The sequence below is a fragment of the Pecten maximus genome, chromosome 9 (genome assembly GCF_902652985.1).
Source record: "Pecten maximus chromosome 9, xPecMax1.1, whole genome shotgun sequence".
Classification (NCBI taxonomy): domain Eukaryota; kingdom Metazoa; phylum Mollusca; class Bivalvia; order Pectinida; family Pectinidae; genus Pecten; species Pecten maximus.
In genome coordinates this window covers 34302466-34321657 of record NC_047023.1, presented here as the reverse complement: position 1 = coordinate 34321657, position 19192 = coordinate 34302466, and the positions used below count along the sequence as shown (strand labels likewise).

Genomic DNA, 19192 nt, shown 5'->3' with positions numbered 1-19192 from the left:
TCTCAGTGGCAAGCATTAGCACGTGGGGCAAATACTATTTGCTACAATTCGAATAACACACACCCAAACTTTATAATAGTTTCAGTACACCATGATGTGCTGGCAAACTACACAATCACAAGACAGAGTCTTCTATATTTGACAAATCTAACTGCTATATGTGTATATCCAGGTTACGCGTTACATGGTTGAATCAAATCTGATTTAAGTACAGACCCTTTTAACTCAATGCTTACCATACGAGGGAATTTTTTCAGTCAGTCTAAACATGTCTCATATATGTCTGCTTGGCAGCGAGTACAAATTAATCTGAAAATCAAAACCCTATTGGAAACGTTAGTAAATCTTTTACCTGTTCGTTTTTGTTTCGCCTACGACGAAGTCGCGAAGCAAGACTATGGTGCTTCTTTTTCCGATTGCGATAGTGACAACGATGATGGCGGCAGCTGTCAACATTTTACTTTCAAAGCTTTGCGTTTAGATTGCTCAACATATGTATGTAAAACTTAACCTTATCATATAGTTGATATCTCAGAACACCCTTCATTTACAGAATGTATATAGGATATATAAGTTTTATAACAGAAATACCAAATACATTTCATGAGCACGTGTGAAAAATATTTACAATTAGCCACACGTGTGAAATATCTTGGTACTACTGAAGATACTGTTTGACATTCTGTTTATTACATTTTTAAGCAAACTATACCGGGTCAGCTTTTAATTTTCCAAATTGTCGTTTTTAAGCAGTGTTTTAATTGGTCAGATCAGAAAAATTGATATTTTTTTCACCGGTGAAAAATATCGCTTTTATACATGTAGAATGATTTTTTTTCTTATATTTCAATGGTATAAATTTATTTAAAAATGTATGACACAGTGTCTCTGGAATGTTATTCAAACCAAAATTTTAGTTACATTATAGCATGGACATCTCAACACGCCCTACAGATTACATGAATTCTATTTTTGCTGTATTCTTTATTTCGATTGGGACAGCCATGTTAGTTTGGTTGACTAACAGGGGCTCACAAAGGTTACAACGGCAATGTTGCTATTATAAAAGCTCTCCGAAAAAAACCCGGGGAAACAGTCATTTGATTGTATGGTTGAAATATCATCTGAACATGACCCCTTACCGGCCATCGTCATATCTTCTTACATGTAACATGGTGCATGACGATGTCTTTATTACAGATTAATTGGGCTAACTGCAGTACTGTTATTTGTAACAATATTAATTCAACAAAGCGAAATAACAAAATATAGCCGGGTATGTTTTCAGCTAACCAAAGCTCACAGCGGCAATGTTGCTAGAATAAAAGCTATAAAAATCCAACAAACAGACAAACAAAACCTTATAATCCCCCTTGTCTTTCGAGACGTTACTATGACGTATTGAAATTATAAAAATTAGTACAACCTATCAGACGTAGTTGTTGTCAGGTGTGCGTTTATACTAAGTAATTATAGCAAGGTAACTATGTAATAAATAGGCAATCTTATCATTTGTTTATTGATAAACATTAATTACATTTCGGTTGAATAATAAAGCTTTGATATTGAAATGTATAACCTACCAAAAATGAACCACAAGTAGATTTTTTATGTTTACGACAGCTTTACTCCTGGATGTATAGTCAATGATCTACAGAATCTAGTCTTTTGAAACAAAGATGCCGACACGAAAGGAAATTGTTTTCGGGGCGTTGGCCGGGACAGCAACAACAGGACTGTTGGCATGGAGGACGTTGTTTCCTTATTTAGCGGACGACATCGCGGTAAGAAAGTTTTGTTTTCTTTTTTTGTTTTGTTTTTTGTTTTGTTTTTTGTTTTGTTTTTCTTTACTTATGATATTTAGATTTAGTTTAATATAATATCTATCTTTACACAAATTTTTGGTGAGGCTTCGTGCTCAATTATGGTCTTCTAAAAGTAACACTATCTAGTGTCCGGTTGCCGTCTTTGCCTAGCCTGCGTTACATTGTCGTATCATAAGTAGCTTTCCTGTTAACATGATACATATAACTTTTGTTAAAAAAATTAAAATATCATTTTGAAGCAAAGAAAGTTGTAAAAGTTTCATCCGTTGACATGATGATATTTTTGACACGTTACTCAACTATCTAATGTTTTAATATGACGGAAGACATGAATCCGAACAAGTCTGGACTAAATGACGAACATACAGTTGGGAATGAAAATAGTAATCTATTTCTCTACAGGCAGGCACTCTAGAAAGAAAAATGTTTCGTTAAGTAATATATTAATGTGAAATTAATGAAAATAAAGATACGTCTTGAACAAACAAAAATAAAAAAATTATATTATCTTTGTTTATACACCAAACATTTAACAACGCGGTATGAAATATTTCTCATATCAAATACAACACAAAAATATCGAAAAGCATCTTTCACCAAACAAATATTCATGCAAATAATTGAGTTATTTAGGTTACTTGTACACACATCTTAAGAATAATCAGCATCTTTGAAGTTCTATAGCTGTGTCATATTCAGATATTTATTTTATATACCGAAAACCACCAATCACAACCCTCCCTCGACTCCCGAGTCCTTAAATGTAAGTATTGATATTCATGCTAACATTGTACATAAACAGTCAAAAGATGACTAGCGTAACATTATGCGTTAAGGCATGAACGTTTTTAAATATTTTTGTTTAGTTCATTTAAGGTTACATATCAACTGGTCCTAAGGATCGGTGAGCTTATTCCAAGACACAGCGTCTGTCCGTACTCACTCAACATCCTTGTGGGGTGCATTCACCGATTCATTGCCTCAAAATATCTTCGGTGTCCGTAGGAGATGCATTCTAAAGTAATTTTCCTTTTTAATTCAACCCAAAATTCAACATTAAATCTCACTGCGCATGTGCTTTTAAGCGACGGTATGAACGGAAATAAAAACATATTTCGAAAATCTGATCGACTTGCGGCCTGCACCCCAAAAGTTGACAGACAAAACACTACACCAACAAGTCAACCTTGGCCGTTCGTCCGTCCGGCCGGCCATCGTCCGTCAGCATTTATTTAAATCGCCACTAGCCCTGAACGCCTATATGCGTTTTGTTTAAATTTGGTCAGGGAAATTGTAGGGCAAATGCTATCCAGGTTTGTATACATATATGTAGAGTGTTGCTCGCCTGAGAACAGAAGGGCGGGTCCAAATGGTGTAAAAACAGCTAAATCCTTCAAATTGCTACTAGCCATGAACGACTGAACGGAAGTAATATTGGGCAATGGAAAAATGGGACTAAAGCAAAATAAATGATGGATGTGGCTTCCCTGAAGCTAGAGGGGTGGGGATAGTAGTGGAAATACAGGTAAATTCTCAAATTGCTACAAGTCTACTTAATGGATTCTGATGAAATCGGTTCGGGGTATGATTTGGCAATGGAAATCAAATGCTGCCTAAATGGGGGATGCGCTTCCCTTGGGCCAGAGAAGCGGGAAATGATGTATAAATGGAGAACATGACTCCCAATTTGGCCAGAGGGGCGGGTCCTTTTAATCTCGGTTTGTCCTGAACGACTGAATGCAGTTTGATGAAAGTTTGTCTGGATCATTATTGGCCAAAGGAAATCCAATCGTGTATAATCGGAGCGCGTGACTTGTCTGGGGTCAGAGGGGTGTGATATAATAAGGAAAAAAGAGTTTTTATGTTTTTTTTTATTATTATTATTTAAATCTCTGCTTGTCATGAACGACTGAACGAATTCTGATGAAATTTGGTTTGGAGTCTGGTGGAACAACGGAGAGTACATGCTGTATAATGGAGGGTGTGGATCCTCTGGGGCCAGAGGGGTGGAAATGTTGTATAAATGGATGATGTGACTCTCGTGGGGCAAGAGGGACGGGTCCTTTAATCGCGACTCACTTGTCCTGAACGACTGGATGAAGTTAGATTTAATTTTGTCTGAAGCATAATTAGGCAAAAGATAGTCAATTTTGTCTCATAGGAGCTTGTGACTTGGGCCAGAGCGATGTGACCAAGTGAAGAAAAAACAGTTTGTCCTTTTGAATCGCTACTCGCCCTTAACGACTAGATAATTGTATGCAATATGTCTGTTCGTTTCAGACAATAAGAAGTGCAAGACATGTAGCAAAACTGACAGGGGAGATTTTGTCGTCTGGAAAATTTCTAGTGGATATATTTGAAGACCACGTGGCCAGGAACCCCAAGAAAACCTTCATTATCCACGAGGGTAAAATGTACAGCTACGAGATCGTGAACGACATGGCTAACAGAGTGGCAAACCTGGCCTTGACCTGGAACCTCGCCCCCAATGCCACTGTAGCCACGATGATCTATAATGAAGCCGCTTTCGTGTGGACATTATTAGGTAAGCAGAATAAAATGTAATTCGTTATAATTATTATCTTCCTCGATTCAAACATTTATACATCAGTCCTACGTATGATTTGTATTTCAAATTATCCAATATCACCAAAAGGATACATTTTTTATGTAGGCCTGATGAAAGTTGGGCTGTCTGACGCCTTCATCAACTATCATCTGACAGCGAAACCATTGTTGCACTCTCTTAATGTCAGCAACGCCAAAGTCATCATCATCGGGGCAGGTATGTACTGTGCTGAATGTTTGTTGATATAATTGGATATTCCAGCATCACAAGCATGGTTCGTGAACATATTTTACATGTGGATATTTGACCTAGTTTTGATGTTTGGTGTCGTTTATAAACAAGAAGATGCTTATACTTCCTAAATGCAACGTTTTATCTTGGTAACAATTATTTTACCTGAATTTGACAGGTGAAGAACTGTTGAAATCACTTATAGAGATCAAAGATGCGCTGCCAGCCGTACCTGTATACGTTCAGGGAAAGGCCCAGGGAAGTCTACCCCCTGGCATACTTTCATTTGATGACGCCATCTTGCGCACACTGCCAGTTAACGTCTGTAAATCCGCCAGATCACACGTGAATATAACGTCCCCTCTGTGTTTTATATACACATCTGGAACAACAGGTACTGTTAAACATCACACCATATACAGTTTTTTATCCTTGGTTTACAGTATATATATTAGTGAATCATTTGGACACCAATCATACTTTAATGAATGTTTCTACTTATTTGTACATCAGAATGATTATGTAAAATATGAGTGTAGCTTTCTGTTATTACCTGAGCAAATTATTGTAAAATTATATAGACAGAAATGTCACACTTTTATTCTTGAAGCAGGTAAATTGGTGATTGACGTTCCTTTGAACAACTGACATATGCTTATTGTTCTCCATTGTTAAATCAATGACGTAACTATCTGTAATGTATGTATACTCAGTACACCTGTTTAATTGTGCTCCTTCGCAGGACTTCCAAAACCAGCGATCATCAATCATGCCAAATCTATTTGGGCGTCAGTGATCTACGCCATGTTTGATTTCAGCTCCAGTGACGTAGTATATGTTGTCACACCTCTGTACCACAGCGCCGCCACGTTACTCTGCCTTTTCAACGTGTTAAACCAAGGTACGACGTAATCCGCATTAAAACAAGCTTTTATATTGGCTGAAGGGGTATGTCGTTTGAGATATATAGTTTAATATCTTGTAACAATCATGTTTATTTGCTCAAAAATTATGCATCAGCTCAAAACTTTAACAAGAACTGCTAACCTAAGGATAACTTATACCCAAAAGTGTCGAAATCGAGTTTAAAGCACAAACACGAATCATTCATATGCGAATTTTTAACGAAATCAAAAAATTTCAAACAATATTTAATTTTCAACCAATCAGATGCAATGATTTATTCGGTATCCCTAATTGACCTAAAACTTAAATTTAATTGAAATGCGGCAGTGTCTAAATTTTTAATCGAATAAAAGGCCACTATTTGCTTATATATGTATATCTAGGTCTATACAGTGATGCTTTGCATCCCCTTACACCTGTACGCCAAATTTGGTCAGAATCGACCAATAATTAAATTTAGACCAATCAAAGCCACGTTGTGCTTCAGCTTTGCTTTCATGGCAACAGAACTGATAGTGGTGTGCAGCATTCCATAATACATCTGTATAACAAATTTTGTCATGGTAATAGTTTCTGTAACACGTAGTTTCCAAATTATAGGCTTGGAATGAAGAATTATGGCCCTTAATCGGAAAACCTGTTTAGGTCGATCATTTACCATAGCTACTAAAATTTCGGGGGTTACCGATGATGTCGCCGTTTATAACGTTGCGTTTAATTGTGAGTGAACAGAGTCATCAATTCACAAGCATTTCCACGGGGAATGCGTATAGCAAATTTAATTCCAAAGATTAGCTTGAACATCTTGTTTAAAGTTCTGGGCTCGCACAACGTTATCCGATGTGCGGTATGCTCACTATGTTTGCATGAGTCTACACAATAGAAGGAATGTGCGATTGAATCGTTCAGGCGAATATGCGTACACGACAGGCGATCAAAACGACGTGTGTACAATGGCTGTCGTGATTGATATCAATTTAGGAATTGATTACGAATAATGTTCGGAATGGTTTTGATATAAAGATGATATATACATCGTTTCTGTAATATACTACATGCAATTATATTTGACTGCTTATCAAACATGGATTTTATTCGTTAGAAAATCAATTAAATGTTGCATCTGTTCCTGAACGTGTAGGGGCTACATTAGTGTTGCGAAAAAAGTTTTCTGCCAGCCACTTCTTCGAGGATTGTCGTCTTTACGACGTTACCGTCTTACAATACATAGGAGAGCTCCTCCGGTACATTCTTGCACTTCCGCGGGTATGTTTGCATTCTCAGTATAGGAAAAACCGTTACTAGATTGGCAGACACATTTAATTGTTTTCTCCAAATTCACCTTTCAAATAGATTGCATTCTATGTGCTCTTATTTTCATTTAATACTGATGGCTGTAATATCTACATATCCAGACTTCCTGAATGTACCTTTATCTATGTGATGACATGTTTCTCTATACTAAATGCAGTTCCAAATAAAATACCCTGAATCGAAATGTTTGTATGCCTAAAGTTGATTTGAATCTTATCTTCATACCTGCTATGTTAAAGACTCCTCTTGACTCCGTCCATAAGATCCGAGTTGCCTTCGGAAATGGTCTAAGACCGGACATCTGGACAGAGTTTCAGAAACGCTTCAACATTCCTTGGATCATAGAAATGTTTGGGGCTACGGAAGGCACTGGAGTATTAGTGAATACTACCCAAAAGGTCGGGGCCTTAGGGCGGCTGTCACCCTTGATGGTGAGAATTCACTTTTGCTTGAGCGTGTCCATACTTATAATATCTAACTTGGTTGTCACTAACTAAGTACGCCTATACTTTCTGACCATAACGCGACTTCAAACATTTGAGTTAGGATGGATTTATTTCGTGTTTTCACTTATTAACATTATAAAAAATATATATATACTTGACGGATTTCGACACACTTGTTTTTTCCAAAACCATGACATGCCTTTTTAATTTCAGAAAACAGAAAAGAAAAGAAAATATTGAATTTAAATTTTGATGGAGATTTTGTACCATTTGTATTTGGTAGCGATGGGCAAGTAAAGATCAATTCGGGGACATCCATATCATACGGTATGACCCAATTGAGGACACCCCAATGCGCGACAAAGCAGGTCACTGCATCAAAATCCAACCAGGTAATGTATGACGCAGTTGGACCCCTAGAGGATGTCGGAAAAAAACAATAAGTTACAAAGTGAAATAAAGTAAGAAGAATATTGTTATATTATGTATTATATAGGCTTTATAGAATGGAGCATATGTATTATTGGTACAAATATTTCCTTCCTGTAGGAATAGGATTTCCAGATAAAGTTTAAAAACATGATTAGTTAAACTTAGCTAATTCTGTCAGTATGAATACTATAGTTTAATGTAGATAGCTTAGATTTCGCGAATATACTATTCTACATATCCGTGATCTTAAAATGGCTTTAATTTCGCGATTGGTGAGTTATTCGAGGCAAGGATCCTGTAAGACTCCTATATTGGTAACCGATAGCTTACATTGGGAACGACGTTTAAAAGTATTAAATTCTGAACATGTCTGAATTTAAAAGTAAACATGTCTTGCTGAGTTTTGTGATTATGTGACACAGTATGAAAGTAAACTATGATAACGACCGAATCAATATGGATGCTATCCAGACTTTGTATTTTCGTACAAATAATTGCGGGGGAGTTGAGGTCACGATTGACTCTGCTCGCGTATTAACGTACAAATAAATCGTACACGAAATGGAATAAAAGTTAATATTAAAGGATGAAAGGATCACGAAATATAGCGAATGTTGTTATCTGTATTTTAGACGTTTGTCGGAAGGCAGAGAAGTCCAGAATGTGTATCTCCCTATCACTTGTTTTTATGAACGAATTCTGTATGGCTTCCCTCCAACCGATGTCATAATCACATGTTAGAATATTCAAATTGCTCTTTGTCTGTGGTCCTTGATCTTTGGTCCACCCACCGTAAAAAAAATCCTATTATCGTTGGGTCTTCAGAAGTACTCTGATCTTTGTTTTCAAACTTCAGATGTAGGTTTCCCTTGGTCCTTGTTGTGCCAATTTGATTTTGAGTCTGGTCTAGAAAACAAAATTGCTGGCAGATTACAATCTTGTATTTTACAGTTGAAGATTGCTATCATTTTTAAGGTCACCTGTCCATGTATTGTCCGGGATATTGTTTTTTCTCCATTTAAACGCCTTCTTATCATTAACCACAAGGACAAGAGATTATATTTGGCTGATAGGTTCCCGGGATAAAATTGATTCCCCAAAGGAATGACATATAGGTAATTATCAATGACTTCTGATTAACTGATAGGTTTACTTGGGGTCCCTATTTATGTCCATTTGATATTGTGCCTGGGTCAGAAACAGGCTGACAGTTTAAGATTAGTATTGATATTTCCAATGTAGAGAAAGTTGTTCCTAGAAATCTCTTAGTTTTCATATGTAGGATCCTCTGGCCTGAAACTTCATATCAGGTTCCTGTTGGTCCCTTGTTTAGGCTCCTGAAAACCAAATGGCTGAGAGTTGAAAACTACAATTTTTAATTCACAGAAAATTGATCTATCTTAAAACACATATGAACGTTTTTCTTGTGATCAGATCATTAAATTGGAGAAAAAATCAGTTTTACATAGAATAAAAGAGATCAATGTTTAGCGCCAAGATACTAATTGTATCTGATGTCATCGAGGCAAAAACCACCCGATTGTGTTAGATTAATGACATAAGATACATATATGAAATGTTCCTTAATAGCCCATTTGAATTATTAATACTTCTATAGTGATATCTGTATCTTTGATAAACAAAGGTGAACAGGGCCTGCTTCTAACCCCAATACCGGAAACATACACTGGGTTCTATAAGGGTGACGAAAAACTGAGCGAGACGAAAATTCTTAGAAATGTGTTCGAAGACGGTGACAAATACTTCAACTTTGGAGATATTCTTTACTTGGACAAGGACTACTATATCTACTTCAGGGACCGTGTCGGGGACACTTTCAGGTAGGAAACCTGCATGCTAGTGCTAGATATTGAAGATTTTCATTTCACCATGTGTTATTGATCGCACCATCGTATTATAAATATCTGTATTATCAAAAGGAGCGCAGTCTAAGGCGATTTTATTGTAATGAATTTAGGGAGAAGAATCATTAGATTTTACTGCCGAAATGTCTGATGTTTCATCTAGTTAGGAATATATTATGTGATTTCTTCTCGTGAACTAATATATTAGACATCATATCATATCATATCATAGGTTCCATGGAGCTCAATTGAAGTTTTCGACGATGTTGATGATGTTTGGGCTTCTTTTAAGGACCTTTTTATGAGTGTCATTGACAAGCACGCACCGTTTCATGAAAAACGGGTCAAGGCACATTCTGAAAAATGGATTAATGACGATATAATTAATGAGATGCACAATCGTGACTATTTGCATGACAAAGCTAGAAAAACTAAGTCAGACTCTGATTGGGCACTGTTCAGAGCAGGTAGAAACCGAGTACTTTTAAAGATTAGACAAGCTAAACGAAATTATTTAGACGAGGCTCTTATGCAATGCTCTCAAAATTCAAAGGTTTTTTGGAAAAAAATTAAAGAATTTCTTCCCAGTAAAAAATCTAACACTTCAGTAAATCTCAATGTTAATGGAACTCTAATTGATAATAAAGTTGATGTAGCCAATAGCTTCAACAATTTCTTTTGCAATATTGGTACCGATATAGGTAAACATTTTGACAACCGCCTTCCGGACATTGAGAGCTTTGATACTGAGATACCATATATCATTCCAAGTATTACGGCAGATTTTGTACGTAATCAAATTAAACACATGCCCGATGGCAAAGCCACGGGGGTAGATGGCATATCTGTTAAACTTTTGAAATGTGCAGGAGAAGCTATTGTATCTCCTCTTACCTTTTTATTTAATATGTCAATATCTAAAGGTGTATTTCCCTCAGAGTGGAAAAGAGCAAAGGTCACTCCGATTTTTAAAGCGGGTGACCCCACCTCTGTGAACAATTATAGACCAGTCTCTGTACTGGCAGGTCTAAGTAAAATATTAGAAAGGCATGTACATAATACTTTTTACAATTTCTTAACTACAAATAAACTTTTAAGTGAAAGCCAATTTGGTTTTCGACCAAACCATTCTACAGAGACCGCTCTGGTTAGTGTGGTAGATAAATGGTTGAGAAATATTGACGAAGGGTATCTTACTGGTGTAGTTTTTATCGACCTTCGCAAGGCCTTTGATACAGTTAATCATAGTGTTCTTTTACATAAACTCAAGGCATATGGTGTATCACCTTCAGCCTTAAATTTCTTTAGGTCGTACCTCACTGGAAGGACACAAGCTGTGAGTTTCTCCGGTGTACTTTCAGATTTTCTCCCTATTGATATTGGTGTGCCCCAGGGCTCAATTTTAGGGCCATTACTGTTTATTTTAAACATTAATGATTACCCAAAATGTTTAAAACATTCTGTAGCAATGATGTACGCAGATGATACATCGCAGAGTGTGAGGGGGGACACAGTAGAAAGTCTAGAAGCTAAAATGTCAGAAGATCTTTCAAACACGATTAAGTGGATGAAAGATAATAAATTAAGTCTGAATTTAACAAAAACCCAATGTATGATGATAGGATCCTCTCAAAAACTCGCAAGATGTCGGCAGCTGATTTTGAAAGTTGGGGATCTCACGATTGAAACTGTCCAATGTGCAAAGTTACTGGGTGTTTTTATTGATAGTTGTCTCTCATGGAAAGAGCATATTAAATTTATGACAAAGAAAATATCCAAGAAAATAGGTGTGTTGAGAAGACTAAGGTCATTTATGTCAGATGATGTCATTACCAACGTATATAACAGTATTGTTTTCCCCCATTTTATGTACTGTTCAACTGTCTGGAGTAAACCTAGCAACAAAATGTACATAGATATGGTCTTAAAATTACAGAAAAGAGCAGCCAGGATATTATTAAATGTTAGAGATATTCTTTGTACTCCCTCCAAATCCCTCTTTGAAAAATTAAAATGGATGCCAATTGCAGACTTTTACGATTTTAGAAAAATGGTTTTGTGTTACAAAATTTTACATTGTGAATCACCAGGTATTTTAACAAACATGTTTTCTTATGTAAAAAATGTGAATGGCAGAAACACTAGATCTTCTATATCAAACAAATTGTATGTTCCAACAGCCAGAACAAACTATTTCAAACGTTCATTTGTATATACATGTTCAATTTTATGGAACGAAGCTAATGATACTATTAGAGACTCAGTTAGTATTGGGATTTTTAAAACTAGATACCTACAGCTTTACTTCTCAAAATCTTAGCTATATATATATATATATATACTGCAATATTTTATAAATTACTTCAACTAGTCTAGTTTTAATTTCTAAATATTTCTTTTGTGATTATTAATAGAATATATAGTTATATCTGTGATTCATCCCTTACACTGATATTTTAGTATAGTAATATTCAATCTTCTAAATTTAATTTTAGATCACCTACTTCATTGTACCATTTTAATTCACACTATATTAGTGTATATTCTGTCAATTTTTACCTTTTGCTATATTAGCATTGTATGTATATTCGACTCCTTGTGTTTTAATAATGTCCTTCAGCAACACTTGTGTGATATACAAGCGTTCATTTATAAATCATATTTAAGCTGTGATGATAATTATATATTTATTACATTGTTATATTATATCGTTATTTTAAATTATGCCATGCTTGTGTAAATATATTTGATGCAGGGCCATGTTGTAAACTAGACATTGTCTAAATATGTTACCCTGGTTAAATAAAAGATATTATTATTATTATTATTATTATTATATATAAGTTCATTTTTATGTGGTTGGGAAAAACCCCTTTACTAAACATCTCTGAGAGATTTAGCCCAGATTTATAATGAATCTTAAAAAGTATTGTAATGAAAAGTAGGATTTGATTACAGGAAGTAAGAATTCACAGTTCAAGGCCAAAATATACACAAGTACGTGACGTTTGTTGGAAATTCAGTATTACGACTTACGACCAGCTCGAACGTGCAATACGATACGTTTTTACTGATGCACAGAGCAATTCGATGGGAAATGAAATATCACGTGATCTCGTGTAGACAAATCAACGTCTGATACATACTTTAAAATGCTATATTGCATTACATTGACTATTTCCCTTGTAACTTGTGGTCTTATACCATCGTATTTTACATGTTGGAGCATACATTATTATTTTTTTGCAATATAACAACAAACACTTTGGTTGTCGAAAATTGAGCATTTGTTAAATAACCAAAATAGATAGGTTTCTTACCAATACAACGCCCCATGGACATGTAAGTAAGCTTTTACATTATACACGCAAGTAAAACAATAATATCAATAGACATATACATACAAGTAATATTTTACATTATACATACAAGTAAAACCATAATATGAAATGCAATCCACCCTACATCCTAACTTTAGGAGGACATAGAAGCAGGGGAGGAGGTGGGTATTTGAAAATCACTTAGATAAACCAATTCTTCGTGCTTGTGAAAATGTTCTGTAGTAGTCACGTGATCATCCAAATCAAAAGATCACACGACGTCCCATTCTGGGAGATACTAAAACCCCAAGCGGAAAATCTTATCAATCCGGAAATTATATCAAATACCACAAATAATTAATAACAAAACCAGACTATTTATATATCAGTCCGGAAACTAAACTGATTGTATATTAAATAGATAGTATAAATTAATTTATGTTTTAATTAAATCCAATTATATAAACTTTGTGCTTAGATAGAGCATGTTGACTTATATCGACGAACAATCTGATATGTGATCATGCAGTATGTATCAACGTTTTTAGTATCTTAAAGGATATTGAACTATATCAATTAACAAATTAATTTGTGCTCATGTGTATGTATTATGATATAGAATATTCGCCTTTATCGATGAACAATTTGACATAATATTATGATATTTGTTAGTAAGTTCGATTTACGCACGGATTGCCGTGTGATAACATTGGTGACGAATTTGACCTGGGAGCAGCGGTAATTCGTTGAGAAAATACCACAATCGGAAACGGACTAGTAAATAATACCGTTTAAAAGTATTACCCATAAATCTGCGGGTGTGATTTATCAGTAAATATTTCTAAAACATGCGAAAGATAAACTAAATTTACTTCCTGCGGTCTATCCCTCAGTGCAGGTATCATGCAGCTAACTGCGGTAGGAAGGGATTTCTTGTGTTCGTCCATTTTTTTTTATTTACTTTTTATTTACCATCAGGTGGAAAGGCGAAAACGTATCGACACGAGAGGTTTGTGACGTCATCAGCACTCTCGACTTCGTTCAAGACGTCAACGTATACGGGGTACAAATGCCAGGTAAACAAAGACGTCAACGTATACGGGGTACAAATGCCAGGTAAACAAAGACGTCAACGTATACGGGGTACAAATGCCAGGTAAACAAAGACGTCAACGTATACGGGGTACAAATGCCAGGTAAACAAAGACGTCAACGTATACGGGGTACAAATGCCAGGTAAACAAAGACGTCAACGTATACGGGGTACAAATGCCAGGTAAACAAAGACGTCAACGTATACGGGGTACAAATGCCAGGTAAACAAAGACGTCAACGTATACGGGGTACAAATGCCAGGTAAACAGGCAAGGTCTTTGTTTGACAAAAAATAGTTACGCATTAAAAGACAAACTGTAAATTTCAAAACCACACTTATACCGATGGCAAATTAGTTTGATTAGTCTATAGCTTTAACCAAAAAGCTTATATTATATGTTTGTTTGACATCGCAAGCTTTTATTAATAGTCAGAACTTGTTTCACGCATTCCGTTTAAAAAAGTTTGGAAAAGCCTTACCGAATATGCATGTATAATTATATTGCCAATTAAGGTACGGAAGGAAGAGCTGGGATGGCTGCTATAACTGTGAAAGACAATAAAGACGTTACTCCCGCTATGCTGCAGTCATTGTACAGACTATGCCAGAACGACTTACCTAATTACGCCCGGCCAATATTCATCCGATTTCAGAAGACATTTCTCGTGACGCAGACGATGAAACACCGGAAACTCGAGCTGGTAGAAGAAGGGTTTGATGTTGACATGATCAAGGATCCAATGTATTACATAGACAATGATAAGAAGACGTATTCCCGTCTAACTCAGTCTTCAAAGGAAAGAATACTTCATTCCAGACTATAATATTTTACTGCTAATCTGTATCTCTGTACTTTTATTTAAAGTAACCTTTTAATCAGAAATGATATCTACATATATATACCAAAGAAAATATATACATCCGGTTTGAAAAAAATGAACTAGTGTTTACGGAATGGACCTACATAGGCTGAATCTTGATTATGTTTCTGATGTTGTATTTTCAGGAGGAAACCTTTTGTCAACCCACCTGACAATAATGCTTATTACATTCTGACCAATGAAATATCAGAAATTATCAACGTAATACAAAACAGATAAGTGACTTTAAGATCCGAATGAAGCAAATGTAAAGTAATCAGTTTGCTGCTCTTCTGCAAAATACATTGCAGTTTGTAATGACATACTCATTTCACAAGTTATTCAAGCAGCAAAATGTAGCAGATAATATGAGTAAAGTGAAGCTGTTTTGTTGTCACGCCTAAAAAATCAAGACTACGGTGTAAATGATTATGTTATTGATCCCCGGCCTTTTTCGACGCCTATATTATTCTCTTTTCATCTTAAAAAAACTCAAATAATTGAATGGATTCCAGTTGAAGATCTATATAATTTGGCCAACTATATAAAAACTGCTAATAGAAGACGTGGTATTGCATTAAATTAAGCTAACGTCTTGAGAGTTTATTAATCACTAAATAGTTATTATCATATGCAGTGCTAGATATCTCTCTACACTTCTAGGCGTACTGTAGGTGTGATAGTGGTGCGTGTGTGTTTTTGTTTATATGTTAAATATACGGTATAGCTCAAAGTAATAAATGAACTTGAGTTGAATATAACATATAATTCACTCGTATCGCACGGGTAAACTATTTAGTCTTACGAGACGCATACATGTTTGTTTTAAGACTTTGATGTTTGCCGTTTTCTGGTTGATCTCCGACAGGTCTTGGCAAAATGCAATGAAACTGACAAGTTCCTTCACTAGAGGTTAATATCGCAAATTATTAACCCCGACTTTAAATGGTAGCAGAGAATTTTCTGAGGCTTTAGAATTTGACAACTTACAAAATAGATTTGTCGTACAAAACGTATTGTCGGGCTTGGTAAGAAAAGTTCTGGCTGTATTTCGGACGCTGCCCTACAAAATATTATTGTAAACATACACATAGAATATCATCGAACACGCCATGGCTACAGAGGTAAAGATATTCCTGGATCATTTGGCGGGAAAATACCATGGTGTTAATCCAAATGTCATTGCCCTTTCTGTGCAGCTGAGGAATAAAAAACACTAACCTACATGAACAGTATAGTAAAATACTCGAAATTTAATGCCAATAAATGTATATCTCTACAATATTTGTTTTCCTTTTGATTAATTAGACATGCTTATTTTTAAATTAATATATCAATATTTTTTGTAAACGAATTACTTCAAGGCTGTGTTAAATCACTATTTATATAGCAAAAATGGCATTATAGTCATCGTTTTATATATCAAATCAGTTGTTGATTTTTTAACATAATAAAGGTGATATTTTCCTCTGCCTGGTGCCTCGGGAAAATATCTTTTTTCTCAGATTAATAATGTTCAACGAGAAATCATTCAGCATCCTCTATGACCTTTTGTGGTAATTGTATATCGATGCGAGTATATCGTAACTCAAGTCAGTTTATGGATGGAAGTTATCTTTATTATTATTATAGTATTCATAATTTTCGTTTAAGAACAATCATTAAATCTTATACCACGGGATCTAATATCCTGGCAAACAAATGCAGATAAAAGAACGCTCTGGTAGATCTATTATAGATATTACTGACAGGAAAAATAAACACAATTAGAAATTGACTGGTTTACGAGAAATTAAATATGTTTAGTAATGTAATTAAAATAATTGAGGAAAAAATCTCTGTCGTCTGTGATAATTCCATCCATGCACATACAATTTGTATAGTACACTCGTCAATCAGGATGATCTGACCTCTCCCCTATTGCGTATCTATTGGATGAGGTGCACAGAATAATAAGACGAAATCCGAGCCCTCCAATCAATGTCGCTCAGTTATGTTGGCGCTGGATAAGGAATGGGACCTTATACCTATGAGGAGGGTCAATGAAATTATCAATTCAATGCACAAAGAGTCCCTGCAACCACTTCACCTCATGGTGCATACACGATATCAATGGGCCCAGAACACTTTTCATCTTCAGATAGGCACGCTAGGATCAACCTGAAATCAATCTCTACCATATAGTCATAGAGACCTCCGATAGATTTATGATGTAAGTCAGTTTCAATATTTTAATGGAATACTGTTGTAATATTTAAAGACAGTTGCCTGATGTTAGACAAACGGTTAAACATTAACCATAACATTTTAAAAGTAACGGTTATATTTAGTTTGATAGTTGAAAGCCAATGACCATATCCACGGTTATGTCTTATGTTCCACAGCATGATAACAACATATATTACACCATATCTAAAATAATGCAACACTACCGTGTTGTGGATTGTGTACTTGTGCCATCTGGGTCGAGAAAAATCATTCACGCAGTCTTATAAAAAAAAAAAAAAAAAAAAAAAAATGTTTCAATTACTAGTGGAAATGTCTAAATTATTTCATAAAAGAATTAAAATGAAGGAGATTGTCACATTCTTTCCACATACTTGCACCTTCTTACATCCCATCCTTACCCTTCCCTTATCCACACTTCCACACTAAATAATTATTTTATTGTTAATGTCATCTTGTATATTTTGTATGTGTTATATAATATTGTATGGAAAGGGCTTGATATAAGTTGGAAAACTTGTGCCCAATCCTATTGTATATATTTGATACAATAAAATATGTTTAAACTATAAACTACCGTGTCAACAATCGGGAACCGTCGGCACTTTCCGTAAACGAGAAAATACGCATTTTCTCGTTTACGGAAAGTGCCGACGGTTCCCGATTGCCGTGTCAATAGTTGAAGGTCAAAGGCCATATCAGAGACATATATACAGAGAGATTAGTAACATCGCTATTTCCCCGTACACGTTTATTCGTGACCACTCATGCATATCCCTTATCGAGAGCGTCCTGTCTCCTATCAAACCAAGCGAGCGCAGGTAAATGGGCTTTGCGCAAGTGTGTATCGATGTATTGGAACTTATTCGACACGTTCTGGTTGTCATTTATTCGTATTTTCGAAAATCCATTGGGTCCTATTCGACATGTCCAAGTTTGTAATTAGCCGCCATTACGTCAGACCAAAACATCGTCAATTTTAAACGCACACAAAAAGCACATCGTTTTATTTTGGCCATTACAAAAGTTACCACATTAACCAAAAACTATCATACTTATGGGATATAGTCTTATTGATCATGCACATTGTTGCCATTTATCCGTATTTTCTAAAATCCATTGGGTCTTATCGACATGTCCAAGTTTTGTAATTAGGCAGCCATTACCTCCGACCAAAACATCGTCAATTTTAAACGCACACAAAAAGCACATCGTTTTATCTAGGCCACTACAAAAGTTACCACATTAACCAAAAACAATCATACTTATGGAATGTGGTCTTGATTATCATGCACATTGTTGTCATTTATCCGTATTCTCGAAAACCCCATAGGGACTTTTCGAAAATTGGAGATTCCCGCCGATCCTTCCTGCGTTGTGCTTGACTTTCATACTCAAAATACAAACACTTGGACAGCAAATTGTGATATATTTCATATTGATGACACTTCTGCACTTTGATATTAATAAAATTAACGCACATAATTGGATCTTGGTGATGATTTCAAATAGAAATTATCAATAATTATGTGTCTGGTTTTCAAGTTTTCTCCAATATGGCGTCTAGTGAGGACTGAACCGAGCGACCGCAAAGGATTGTGGGAAGGTCAGGGGCCACTATGTAAACACAAGGGCAAATAGAGAGCTGCCAATCTCTCTGTATATATGTCTCTGGCCATATCAAAGGTTACGTCTGATACGAGATGTGAGTAAAAATGACATTGGTACCACAGCACAATTACAAAAATGTATACCATAATTATAAAGAATGCGTCGAAACCGTGCTATTAGGCCGTATGCTTTTCTTCATACAGCAAAATGCATAACAAAATATTGTCGATATTGATACATTTTATTCGTTTATATATCATATATAATATCAAACACGTTCCAATCAGGATTTGTAGAAAATCTAACATGGCGCATATTATCACAGGTAACATAGTTGAAAACATGAACACTCACCAGGACCCGACGATAGTATATAAACCCAACTCACCAGGACCCGATCATAATATATAAACCCAACTCACCAGGACCCGACCACAGTATATAAACCCAACTCACCAGGACCCGACCATAGTATATAAACCCAACTCAC

The 19192-nt window shown here is 35.5% G+C and overlaps 1 protein-coding gene across 1 annotated transcript; it reads left to right on the top strand.

Moving 5' to 3' along the window:
- The first annotated feature begins 397 nt into the window (after window positions 1-397).
- Window positions 398-15361, top strand: LOC117333974 (very long-chain acyl-CoA synthetase-like). Its single transcript, XM_033893396.1, has 11 exons — window positions 398-475; window positions 4107-4371; window positions 4501-4611; window positions 4805-5020; window positions 5369-5527; window positions 6674-6798; window positions 7086-7277; window positions 7576-7684; window positions 9370-9565; window positions 13888-13985; window positions 14519-15361. Exons 1-11 carry the CDS (start codon window positions 398-400, stop codon window positions 14827-14829), a joined length of 1860 nt encoding a protein of 619 aa, XP_033749287.1. The 3' UTR covers window positions 14830-15361.
- Window positions 15362-19192: the final 3831 nt, after the last annotated feature.

What these genes read in the sequence shown, in the direction of transcription:
- LOC117333974 (XM_033893396.1), top strand. Translation starts at nt 398, where the DNA reads ATGGTGCTTCTTTTTCCGATTGCGATAGTGACAACGATGATGGCGGCA. An exon ending in TTTCGTGTGGACATTATTAG is followed by an intron (nt 4,372 to 4,500) that starts GTAAGCAGAATA and finishes TTTTTTATGTAG; the next exon opens with GCCTGATGAAAGTTGGGCTG. An exon ending in ACATTCTTGCACTTCCGCGG is followed by an intron (nt 6,799 to 7,085) that starts GTATGTTTGCAT and finishes GCTATGTTAAAG; the next exon opens with ACTCCTCTTGACTCCGTCCA.